The sequence below is a fragment of the Nannospalax galili genome, unplaced genomic scaffold, assembly GCF_000622305.1.
Source record: "Nannospalax galili isolate Female #2095 unplaced genomic scaffold, S.galili_v1.0 scaffold2127, whole genome shotgun sequence".
NCBI classification, from domain to species: Eukaryota; Metazoa; Chordata; class Mammalia; order Rodentia; family Spalacidae; genus Nannospalax; species Nannospalax galili.
In genome coordinates this window covers 358,698-369,937 of record NW_008356163.1, presented here as the reverse complement: position 1 = coordinate 369,937, position 11,240 = coordinate 358,698, and the positions used below count along the sequence as shown (strand labels likewise).

Below are 11,240 nucleotides of genomic sequence, written 5' to 3'. Positions count from 1 at the left end.
ATTGAAAAAAAAAAAAAGAAAGAAAGAGCAACTCCAAATCAACAAAATTAGACATGAAAGGGAATTACAATAAGCACCAAAAATATCCAAAACACTGGAATCCTGTGAAAATCTTTACTCCAATAAATTTGAAAACCTAAAAGAGATAGATGTGCAGGGCATGGTGGCACATGCCTTTAATCCCAGCACTCAGGAGGCAAAGGCAGGAGGATCTCTGTGAGTTCGAGGCCAGCCTGGTCTCCATAGCAAATCCAGGCCAGCTGGGGCTACAGGGAGACCCTGTCTCAAAAAGATTGAAAAAAAAAAAAGGATGAATTTCTAAAATAGTGGCCACCACCAAAGTTAAACCAACAAAAGACAAACAGCCTAAATATATCCATAAGAAATAAGGAAATTGAGAGAGTAATACCAAACCTCCTGACTAAAAAAGTCCAGGCCCTGATGGATTCACAGCATAATTTTATCAGACATTCAAAAGAAAATCTACAACCAATACTGTTTAAAGTATTGATAAAGATGGAGACAGAGGGAGAACTCATAAACTCCTTCTATGAAGCCAGTACCACTCTAATACCCAAATCAGGTAAAGACACACACACAAAAAAGGTTATGGACCCATATACTTAATGAACATAGATGCAAAGGTACTCAACATAGTACTTGCTAGCTGCATACAGTCACACATCAAAAACATCCACCATGATCAAGTTGGCTTTATTCCAGAGATGCATAGATGGTTCAACATATGTAAGTCAATAACTGTACTAAAACATATAACTGGACTTAAAGACAAAAAAACACTTGTTCATTTTAATAGATGCAGAAAAGATATTTGACAAAATCCAACATACATTCATGTTAAAAGTCATAGAAGGGATTGGTCGGGAGGGAACATACCTCAGCATAATTAAAGCTATATACAAAAGCATAACCAACATCATTCTAAATGGAGAAAAACTGGAAGCATTCCCATTAAAATCAGGAACCAGACAGAGCTTTCAACTATCTCCACTCTTTTTCAATATAATGCTTAAAAGTCTTTCAAGAGAAATAAGACAAGAGAAGGAAATTAAAGGTAAACTAATTGGAAAAGAAGAGGTAAATTGTCCCTATTTGTAGATGATATGATTCTATACATAAGAGATCCCAAGAATTCCACCAGGAACTTATTAGAATTGGTTTATACTTTCAGTAAAGTGGCAGTATATGAAATCAACTTAAAAAAAATCAGTAGCCATTGTACATACCAATAACAAGCAATCAGAAAATGCACTTGAGGAAACCCATGCATTCTCAATAACCTTAAAAAATAAAATATGTGGCAATAAACCTAACCAAAGACATTAAAGATCTCTACAATGAAAATTTCAAAACTCTAAGGAGATAGAGGAAGACGCTAGGAGATGAAAAGATCTACCATGCTCATGGACTGGTAGAATCAATATTGTGAAAATGACAATCTTAACAAAAGCAATTTATATATTAAATGCAATGTCAATCAAAATACCCATGACATTCTTCACAGAGATTGACAAAATCATCCTAAAATTCATATGGAATCACAAAAACCACAGAAATAAAAAAAAAAAAAAAAACACCTTCAGCAAAAAGGACAATGCTGGGGGATTGCCATGCCAGACCTCAGATTATATTACAGAGCTCTAGACATTGAAACAGCATGGTAAGTGAACCAAAATACACATATAGTTCAGTGGAACAAAATAGAAGATTCAAACATGAATTCATATAATTTCAGCCACCTGTTATTCATCAAAGGTGTTAAGAACACACAATGGAGGAAAGATAGCATTTCCATCAAATGGTGCTCGCAAACCTGGATCTCCACCTGCAGAAAAATGAAACTTGATCCTTATCTTTTAGCCTGAAAAGTCAATTCCAAATGTTTCAAAGATCTCAATATAAAACCTGAAATTTGGAAACTGCTAGAAGAAAACACTGGTGGCACCTACAAGAAATAGGCTTGAAAAATGACTTTCTAAATTAGACACAAGCAGTTAATACACTAAGTTCAATAATCAGTAAGTAGGACCTCATTAAATTAAAAAGTTTCTGTACAGCAAAAGAAACAACTAAGGAAGTGAAGCGGAAACACAGTAAGTGGGAGAAACTATTCATCAGCTACACATTTGACAGAGTATTAATATCCAGAATATACAAAGAACTCAATAAAGAAAAATAAGAAAATAAAAACCCAATAAAAAGATGGGAAATAGACTTAAATAGCGAGCTCCCAAATGAAGAAATAAAAATGGCTAAGAAGCACCTTAAAAAGCACTCAACATCCTTAGTAATTAGAGAAATACAGACTGAAACTACTTTAAGATTCCATCTTACACCAGTTAGATTGGAAACAATCAAGAGAACAAAAGACTCCAAACCCTGGAAAGGATGTGGAGAAAGGAACAACACTCACAGCTGGTGGGACTGCAAATTTGTGTGACCATTATGGAAAGCATTGTGGAGAATCCTCAAAAACCTAAAAATGAACCTGCCATATGATCCAGGGATACCACTCCTTGGCATATACTCAAAGGACCCATTATACTGTAGAGATGCCTGTATATCCATGTTTCTTGCTGCTTTTTTCTCAATAGCTAAGAAATGGAAACATCCTAAATGTCCCTCAACTGATGAATGCTTAATAAAAATGTGGTACATCTACTATTCAATGGAGTTCTACTCAGCAGTAAGAAAAGATGAAATTTTGAAATTTGCAGGTAAATGCATGGAGCTAGAGAGTCTTATACTAGTGAAGTAACACAAACTCAGAAAAGCAAGTAATGTATGTTCTCCCTCATTTCTGGACTGCAGCACCAGTCCCTTATATGTGAGTATATAAAACTGATGTAACACCAGGAGCCAGGTAAGGGGAAAATATACATGGAGATAAAGGGCAAGAAACAACTTGAAAGGAGAATAGTAGGTAACAGATGTTACCTGAGGAAGGTGGGAAAAATGAGAGTATAGGCAGGGAGGAGAGGAGGGAGGGGCATGCAAGGGACCATGGTGTGGGGGAGGGAGGGAAGTCGGAAGAGGAAAGATTACAGTAGTTCAGAGGTATTGCGGTGAGGGTAGGGATAATGGGGGCTCTGTGACTTGAGAGGAGGGGAGATGGGAAGCTGGAATGGGAGATAAAGGAGGGGAGATGAGTGAATCCTGGGGGGCTAGGAAACATAGAGGAAAAAATAATCTCCTAGAAATACTATGAGTGTCTGAACATTAACGCGTATGCAGAGAATGCAGTACCAGATAGAAGAAACTTAGAGTGACAGCATGCCATACAACACTCATCAAAGAAGCTTCTTTTTACAAAAGATCGGTGCTACTGCAGAGTTCCACATCTGGTTAGACACAGAGAACATAAGCCTGAGAGATGCCCAATAGTAGGTGACACATCTGCAGTCAAATCTGTGAAATTAAGGCTCATGGAAAACAGCAGAGTAAGGGGTAGAGAGAGGCCTAATGCATCCCTTAACTATCATCAGTGAGGCTTCCTTGTACAACAGAGTGCGATGCACACAGAAGGCCACAACTGGCCAAATTTTGGAGAATAAGAGACTGTAGAGTGTAGGATGGGACTCCTAGATGGAACCTCACCCACCCAAGGCTCAGGGACCATTGTGGAAGAGGAGGCAGAAAGATTGTAAGAGCCAGGGCTCATTCATGAACACAGGGATTTGGAGGCCTTCAGGCCACTGGAGACTTACTTATGTGAGCCTGTGGCAGAGTTGGCGTCCAGCATCGGGCCCATGTCAGCTCAATTAAAGAAGGGCCTAAAGGACAGGTGAAAAATAGGTGAGTGACAGGCTGGCACTACGTTGAGAACTACTTGAGACTGCTGCTTGCTGTGTTAGGGAGAGTATGACTTAAATATGACCACTGGATGGGCTGACTAAACTCCAGGGGACACATTTACACAGAAGGACATTTGAATACAAACATCTGAATGAATAGGACTCAGTATGTATGGCAGAGTGCATAGGGTTTGGTGGGGGATTTAGGGAGGCATGGATCAGGGAGCAGGTCTAAGTTTGAGTGGGAAATGTACAAAATTTAAAAAGATTGATAAAAAATGGAAAGAATATTAAAAAATTAAAAAATACTAAAAGTCAGCTAAAGCCAGTATAGCATATATGACCTTGGAACATCGAAAAACTAAGCAACGGTGAATGTGTTGTGAAATCATTTAGGAAAAAATATAAAAAATAATATATAAACACAATAAATGAGGAAGAAAAAGTAGTAAAGAAAGAGAGGGCAGGGAAGGTTCACCAAGATGGTGACAGGAAAGATCTAAAAGACTGGAACAGAGATATGGTCAAATGGAGAGGAGAGAATATAGATTTAAGAAAAAAGCATTTTGATTCACCTTCTGATCCACCCATGTACTGAGAGCTCTGAGCTGTAAATTCATTGTTAGAGTTTTCATCCAATGTGTCCCATAGGTGCAGTTTCTGTTATAGTATTTTACTCCTGGAAGTGACCATGAATGTTATGGTTAAATATTATTACCAACTTAAGTGCACAACTCTTCACCTATTGGTGAGGATGTTTCCAGAGATGACTAAGTCATGGAGACTTTATTCTAATAAATGATTTAATCTACTGATGGTCTCAATATATGAACAGGCTACTGGGATGGAATGAAACTCCAGATCCTTAGGTTTTCCTCAAGAACTAGGTCACTTGGAACTTATCTTTGGAGAGCATATATTACTTTTGCACCTTCCTACCTGCCTCGAATAAAACAACACTGTTTACCATTTCAGCTCTATCATGTAATATCAAAACCTCTGGGGACATGATCAAAGTAAATACTTCCTGTTTAAGTTATTCATGTTTTGTATTGTGTTACAATGTCCAAAAGCAAACTGATCTAACCTCCAACTTGTTTCGTGTTTGTCTTCATTTTCTGAGTGAGGGTTTCAGCATGTTTCAAATGTGACTGCTATAAAAATCCTTTAGGGGCTGGAGAGATGGCTCAGCAGTTAAGAACACTGGCTGCCTTTGCAGAGGACACGGTATTGATTCCCAGCACACACCTGGTGACTAACAACCATCCATAACTCCAGTTCCAAGTTATCCAATGCCTTCCTTTGTTCTCCACAGTCATTTCACACACATGGTGTGCTTACATATGTGAGGGAAAAACATTCATATACAAAAATTAAGTAATAATTTTTTTAAAATTAAACAAAGAAATGCTTTGGAATCCAAGTCTAAATGAAGGAATAGTATTAACTCCTGATCCGTTAGCCTGAAACATTGTTGCCTCTGTAACCACATATATCAAAGGAATGAATGCTGTCCTTGGTCCAAATAATTTCCCCACCAGGGTCACTTCCTATCTCCAGGGATGGTTGCTCTCTGCAATCTACAACCTGCTTAGACAGTGCTTAAATTTGCCTCCTACACATGGCTGCCTCTGCAGTCCATTAAGAATGTGTTCACTACAAAATCTTTCACAAAACCCTAAGAATAAGCAACATCATTACAAAAAGTAGATATTATTCCTAAAGAAATTTGTGCTTTATTTTAGATGATGTTTTAAAGTAATGGAAGAAGACAGTTTATTGGGACTATGAGGCATTAGAGGTAAGCAAGTGAGCAAATGATCTTTGGATAAAAGATTTTGGTACTCTTCATGAAAGTGTTCCATTGTAATTATCCATACTTCCTAATACAAATTCAAAAGTGATTAAGATGCACTGTATGAAATTCACAAAATTTCACTTAAAATATCTATTTTAAAAAGGCTGGCAGTGTTTGGTGAGATCTCATCAAATGTGATATCACTCATGATGTTCTTTAGTCCACAAACAGGGAAGTGGAATCGTAATTCATAGAGGAAGAACACAGCACATAGATATTAAGACAATCTACAGAAATTGTCTCCTTTATATAAAAGGAGACTTGCATAGGATGTGTATTATATTGCTTAAAAATATGCATCTCTTTCACTCTTGTTCTTAGGGATTTTACTAGCAATGATAATAGAGTAAAAAAATTAGAAACATATGCCTAACCTTAAATTAACTTTTAATCATGGGTAGAGTAGTTTTAGGATAATTATATTGGCAAAGTCACTAGTTGATATGAAAATATATGATTTTTTAAAAAATATTTTATTACTTTTGTTTTCTTATGTGTATGCGTGTATTGCCTGCATATAGGTAAGCGCACCCATGTTGTGCAATGCCTGCAGAGGACAGAAGAGGTGGTCAGATCCCCTGAAACTGAGGTTATGGACAGTTGTTAGCCACCATGTGGGTGCTGGGATTTGAACCCAGTCTTCTCCAAAAACAGCCAGTGATCTTAACCACTGAGCCATCTCTCCAGCCCCCAAAGTATATGATTTTAAAGAATACAAGTGGCAGGGAGAAAGGGAGCTGAATTAGACAATCTAGAAAAGAATGAGTTCACTAATGATACTCTGTTCCACAGGCCTGCTGAATCCTAGGAAGAAGAGTCATGGGCCATCTTCTAAGCTTCTGTTTCAATTCTGATACCCCAAAGAGTACATTTTGAATTCCATGCATTTTGGAAAATGATGTGCACAAGTAATTGAATAAGTTTATTTTATTTTGTTATCATTTCTGAATTTAAATTGGATATATCTCATTTCATTTCTATTGTGGCTGATATACAGAGTGAATAAGAACTAATAGATATATTCTCTGTGTTAATGACATAATAAAATTGAACACATGGGAGGGAAATGAATTGGATATTGTCAATCCATTATTATTTTCATTTTAATACATTTAAAGCAATGTTTTCTGATCATGCATTTATTATGAAAAGTCAGACTGGTTGACTTTAAAACTATATTTTTGCATGGTGAGAATGCGCTGCAATCCAAACTCATAACATGCAGATGCAAGTTTACCATGTGACCTCAAGTGTAGCCAGCACTACCTACTGAAATGTCTTTGTGAAGGGCCATCATGAGAGAAAGGAGAGAGAGAGAGAGAGGGAGGGAGGGAGAGAGAGAGAGAGAGAGAGAGAGAGAGAGAGAGAGAGAGAGAATGAATCTATATTTTATAACAGTACTGGTGTTGTTATGCCAAAACATGGCACTGGCCACACAGACAGATGTGGTTACTGGGGAGAATGCAGTTCTCTGCTACACTGACACCCTGGTTTTGCTTCCTCTCTTTTCCATAAGGTGTTAGAAAGCTTTTCAGACCCAATTAATAAGGACACAAGTTCAATTTCTGAAACAGCTGCATTTACAAAATTACATTTTGCAAAATAACTTACATCTTAAACATTGTTTTAGGGGTTAAAATTTAATATATGGAAAATAAATGTAGCATTGCTCATAAGTCCCAACTTCAAAGAATGGAAGTTACCGGAAAATGTGATGCATGTGGAAACTGCAAGTCATCTCATCTAAAAGAATATTCACCATAAACTTTTTTTCTACTATGATATATACTCTAAATTACCACTATTCCAGAAACTACCTTGAAAAGACAGGTGTTCTTTGAATTTTTTTGAATTCTTAAATATCCGTACATAGGTTCAATACACTGTTCACAGTTACCCCGTGACTTTAATTTCTATAGTTGAGAAGAATAATTAATAATATCTCATTATTTATATGTCCTGGATATTATTTGTTTGTTTTTGGTTAACTCAGTGTTTCACACATCAGAAAGTAGCTACAGTACAGATGAATGATAAAGAGAGAGATAAAAAGCTCACACATGCATATTTTCCTCTTTTCTGGAGAGTAATATTCACATCTCAGTAGGTTTACTATATTTGTATCTTGAATGTTTCATGCATTAAATCCCTCTGTGTACATGTGTCTGTGTGTGTGTATGTGTGTGTGTGTCCCCGTGTGTGTGAAAGAGAGAGAGACAGAACATTTTACTTTACTAATGACTAAATGACTAATAATCACTCAAAACATTATGTTATCTGTAATTTTCTTTTATTGTGCCTTTTTGCATTTTGTATACAAAACATAATGCAAATTCTTGATATATGAATGTAATGTTCAGTCTTTCAGAAAATCTTGCTAATGATCTCATTCTAGGGATACTATTCTAAGAAATGGAGAAACTTGCATGATGTTCTAAGATTACTGTTTGTGAAATGCAGAGGAGCACTGAACAGGGAATGGAATAGGGGGAAGTAGAATTTTTTTAATTGAGTAACCAAGGAACATTTAAGGAAGCCTAAGAATGGAGAAGAAGGAAAGGTTCCACCTTGGATTAAGTGATAGATACGAGGACTGAAGACCTCAGCACACTGAAGTACTAGACTGGGGCCCTTTTAATGGTTCCTCATAACAACATGATTGGATTTATTTACTTTCCAGGTGGTTTGGACTGGTCTAATTGATGGGCTGTATAATTGCAAACCTTCTGACAAAAATCCTTTCTTCACCAAATATGTACCTCTTGAGATCTGAGAGTGTATTCTTTCCTCATCCAATATGTATCACTTTATACCTAAGAGTGCACACTTTCACCCAGAAAACTCTTCACCTCTCATTACATGGAAAGGTTTTGCTCTAGATCACAAATCAAATCATTTCAGAATTATTTTCAGACAAATTATGAATTTTTGAGTGCTTCACATCTGTTTTTACTATTAGAGTATAAAACTCATCACCTAACAAAATATTGTCCACTGGCAATAAAATGTGTAAAAAGGGAAATTAGTAAGTATTCATTAAAGAGGAATGTAATTAAAATTGAATAAAAGAATAAATACTTTTTGCAATTGAAAAGATCAGGAAAACTTCTGCAGAAATGAATTCATGACATAAAATGAAATTTAAAATATTATCATTAAAGTTTATTGTACTTATTTTAATCAATTAAATTATATGAATGCTTCTAATGATAAATTCAATATAATGTTAAACAAATACCCACTATATATCACACATAAATACACATACTACAGTGATTTCCTTTTGTTTACCAGTCTTCGAAGTGCCTCTTTCACATCCTTATTCCTCAGGCTGTAAATCAGAGGGTTCAACACGGGAATCACCAGAGTGTAAAACAGAGATGTCATTTTGTCTTGATCAAGAGAGTAGGAAGAACTTGGTTGGAAATATGTAAAGAGCAGAGTGCCCTGAAAAATTGCAACTGCAGTCAAGTGGGAGGTGCAGGTTGAGAAAGCTTTGAACCTCCCCACAGCAGAGTTGATCTTCAAGACTGATAAGATGATGTAACAATAGGAGATAAGGACTCCTGAGATGGTGCTCAGTTCAATAAACCCAAAAATGGTGAATATGACCAGCTCATTGACCTGGGTATCTGAGCAAGACAGCAATAGGATGGGAGGGATATCACAGAAGAAATGGTCAATCTCAAGTGACCCACAGAAACATAAACGGAATGTTAATGTTGTGTGTATCCAAGCATCTGTCATTCCTACCAGGTAAACTCCAGTCAGGAGTTGGTAGCATACCCTGCTGGACATGTCTACTGAATATAGCAAAGGGTGGCTGATGGCCTTGTAACGGTCAAAGGCCATCACTGCCAGAAGCACACACTCAACATCTATAAAGATACAAACAAAAAAGAATTGTAAGGCACAGCCAACAAAAGGAATGGATGTGTTTTGGGCCAGGAGGCCCTCCAGCATCTTGGGTCCAACTGCAGTGGAGTAGCAGAGGTCAGAGAAGGAGAGGTGGCTGAGGAAGAAGTACATGGGTGTGTGAAGCTGCTGGTCCATTCTGATCAAAACGATCATGCCAACATTTGTTAGGAGAATAATGAGGTAAACAACTAGCAACACAGTAAATAGAACCAATTTCATGTCTGGGTTAGTGGTAATTCCCAAGAGAAGGAATTCAGGCAAGGAGGAACAGTTTCCTGTGTCCATTCTTCTTTCATTATATCCTATTCTGTTAGAAAAGTAAAGGCAGAAGTTTGTTACTTTTTTTGATATGCATAAGTATAATATCTTTAAGAAAAACCAAAATTCTATTCCCTATATTATACACATCCAGACACTAGTGCAGGCACACTAGTAGTCTTAAAGACACATTGCTATGTACTGTGTCTATAATTAATGGGATATGTGACTTTTCTGTCTCCGTATCATTCTTAGACAGTGTATTCAGAGGAAATAGATAGTAATTCGGCATTCAGAATGATTTGAAAACAATCCAAAATTTAGAAAGACAAGGTAGATGGCTCATGGCTGGTGATGATCCCATATCTTTAACAAAAGGAATTGGAATTACTGCATTGTCCAACAAGGATAATTGTTTTTATCATCAACAATTACAATGCAAAACAGTTACTAAATGAACAACACTATGATACTGTTCTGGCATACTACTTTTACTCTAACTTAAAATGAAACATGATTGTTTAAACTATTAATTTTAAGTGCTTCTTTGCCAAACTATTAGAACCCCTTGTTTAACTTACTTGATTCCGAAGAATAATCTCCTGAAAAGCCAAAGAGAAGTTCCAAAATAGAAGCAAGAATCTATAATAAATACATTTTAATTTTTAGTTTTTAATATATTCTACTTAACTAAAAACTGAAAGTCAGAGAGTAGATATATGAAAGCTATCAAATTCTCTTTGTCTTGGGTTTCTAATTGAAATCATTAGTGCATGTTGAAAGTACTTGTCTATGTATCTATCAGTCTATCCATCCATCTGTCCATCTATCCATCTATCATCTATCTATCTAAATTGGAAGGAGTGTAGTTAGAAGTTATTGATTCTACCCTTAAATATTAAAGCACGTGGTTCATGTAAGGTTGAATATACAGTGTGTCATTGTCACCTCTATTATTACCTGAATAAACTGAAAAGAAATGGTAACCTTATGTATATCATTTACAGAGTGATCTTAAAAGTCAATAGAGAATTTATAATATCTTACTTAAAATATGAATAAAAACTTTACAATGCTTTTAAGAAATATAAATGAAGATAGTCTAGTTCACACAAATGTAAGAAGACATTTTTTAATTGGCAATTTTGATTACCCAGCATGTTTAATAGAATATGTATGCTTGAAATCATTCATTGTCAAGTTCATCAATATTGCTTTTCTAAAAAAGAAAAGATATCCTATTTCTTCCTTTATTCTTTAAAGACCAGTGTTCATTAACCTACCTGAGATGAGAAAGCCCTGTTGCCTTTCCTCAGGTGTCAAGAGTTTGCATCACATTTATCCTCACCTCGCCACCCCTGAGATTTAAATATGACAAGCACCCCGCTTTA

The 11,240-nt window shown here is 36.2% G+C and overlaps 1 protein-coding gene across 1 annotated transcript; it reads right to left on the bottom strand.

Annotated features, from left to right (window-relative positions):
- Window positions 1-8,940: 8,940 nt before the first annotated feature.
- Window positions 8,941-9,879, bottom strand: LOC103750951 (olfactory receptor 5W2-like). Its single transcript, XM_008854225.2, has one exon. The coding sequence runs from the start codon at window positions 9,874-9,876 to the stop codon at window positions 8,941-8,943; it is 936 nt and encodes a 311-aa protein (XP_008852447.1). The 5' UTR covers window positions 9,877-9,879.
- Between the last annotated feature and the right edge of the window lie 1,361 nt (window positions 9,880-11,240).